The sequence below is a fragment of the Zerene cesonia genome, unplaced genomic scaffold (assembly GCF_012273895.1).
Source record: "Zerene cesonia ecotype Mississippi unplaced genomic scaffold, Zerene_cesonia_1.1 Zces_u014, whole genome shotgun sequence".
NCBI classification, from domain to species: domain Eukaryota; kingdom Metazoa; phylum Arthropoda; class Insecta; order Lepidoptera; family Pieridae; genus Zerene; species Zerene cesonia.
In genome coordinates this window covers 13,572-15,183 of record NW_024045144.1, presented here as the reverse complement: position 1 = coordinate 15,183, position 1,612 = coordinate 13,572, and the positions used below count along the sequence as shown (strand labels likewise).

The 1,612-nt window shown below is 50.3% G+C and overlaps 1 protein-coding gene across 1 annotated transcript in view; it reads left to right on the top strand.

The window, feature by feature from the left end:
* Positions 1 to 1,612, top strand: part of LOC119839380 (talin-1) — a 50,905-nt gene that overhangs the window by 45,816 nt on the left and 3,477 nt on the right. The window contains exons 28-30 of the mRNA XM_038365648.1: positions 380 to 592; positions 944 to 1,098; positions 1,503 to 1,584. Coding sequence (XP_038221576.1) covers positions 380 to 592; positions 944 to 1,098; positions 1,503 to 1,584 — 450 coding nt within the window. The remainder of the gene's footprint in view (positions 1 to 379; positions 593 to 943; positions 1,099 to 1,502; positions 1,585 to 1,612) is intronic.

The window sequence follows — 1,612 nt, the reverse complement described above, 5'->3', positions numbered from 1 at the left end:
TCCTTACATCTCTCTAACAGAGCAATAAGCTCACTTGCAGAGGCCTTCGTAAAAGCTCATGGGCGGTGGGAACTTTTGCCATCCATACCGTCAGCTCCTTTGTTGGTAATACAAGAAAGAAAATTGTTATTATTGTTATTACTAATACTTTGTAAGTTAGGATGTGCGCTAAGAATGCGTTCTAAGACATAGCCGGTACGCGCTCCTTCGACGCGTAGTCAAAGAATATTGTATAAGATTACTTTTTATTAAAGTAAAATACCGACTTGTAATAGACTTGCGATTCGACTTACAATATATTATAATAATGTATTGCAATGATCCGTTCGTGCAATTTTATTCACTTACTATCCCATCGCACATGAACGTTCCCACGGAGTATAGAGTGCGGCGTGCGCGTGCGCAGGTGCTGTCGGCGGCGACGGTGATCGCGAAGCACACGAGCGCGCTGTGCAACGCGTGCCGCGTGGCGTCGGGCCGCTCCGTGCAGCCGCAGAGCAAGCGCCACTTCGTGCAGGCCGCCAAGGACGTGGCCAACTGCACCGCCGCGCTCGTCAAGGAGATCAAGGCGCTCGACGCCGACTACACGCAGGTGCTTCACAGACTCGCAAAGCGCTGGAGTGTGTGTGCGTGTGTGCGTGTGTGCGTGTGTGTGCTTGTATTGAATTACTCCGCTGCGATATTGATAAATGTGAATGGAGAAAAGTTATAACTGTGTGAATATGACAGAATGTGTGCGAAGAAAATGACCGTTGGCCATGTCACACGATAGCAGTTGCATGTATGTGTGGAGGGAGAGTGCGTGTATGCCGATTGCGGCATACATGCACTTGTACGTGTATTACATAAGAAGGGGGGTTTGCTAGTGTAACGCTCGCTAGTGTGAGCGTGCGTGGGCGTGGCATAGGCGCTACTGTAGCACTAACGCGCTGCGCGTGCGCAGGAGAACCGGGCGCGGTGCGGCGCGGCGTGCGCGCCGCTGCAGGAGGCGGTGCGCTCGCTGGTGCAGTTCGCGGACAGCCCCGAGTTCGCCGCCGTGCCCGCGCGCATCTCGCCGCAGGCGCGCCTCAACCAGCAGCCCATACTCGACTGCGGCAGGTGACCAAACACACTTACACCGACACCTACCTTCATTTAACTACACTTTTGTCGTTTGTTTTACACGAACACGCTCGTTGAAGCTTTACAGTACATGTGCCATTGTCAAATAGCATCGAAATTGGTTCAAAGGTGCTAATATGAAATAAAAATCTGAACGTACCCACATGCTTTGCTTTTAATATACTAAAAGAAAAAACTAGTTACCTGCGGCTTTGCCCGCGTGCTAAAATAAATCAATTCACCAAAAAATATGTCGTATCACTTAAATCACGCTAGCCAAGTACGATCAAACAGATTCTAATGAGGTTTGCTTTCTTAAATGAGAGTGAATAATATAAACAACAATTTTGTGTGTTTTATTTATTATCGATATTAATATAAATATCTCCCCCCTCCCCCAGGAACATAATATCCGGCTCGTGCTCGATGCTGGAGGCGGCGCGCGCGCTGGCGCTGGCGCCGGGCGACCGCGCGCACTGGCAGGCGCTCGCCGCGCACAGCAAGACCGTCT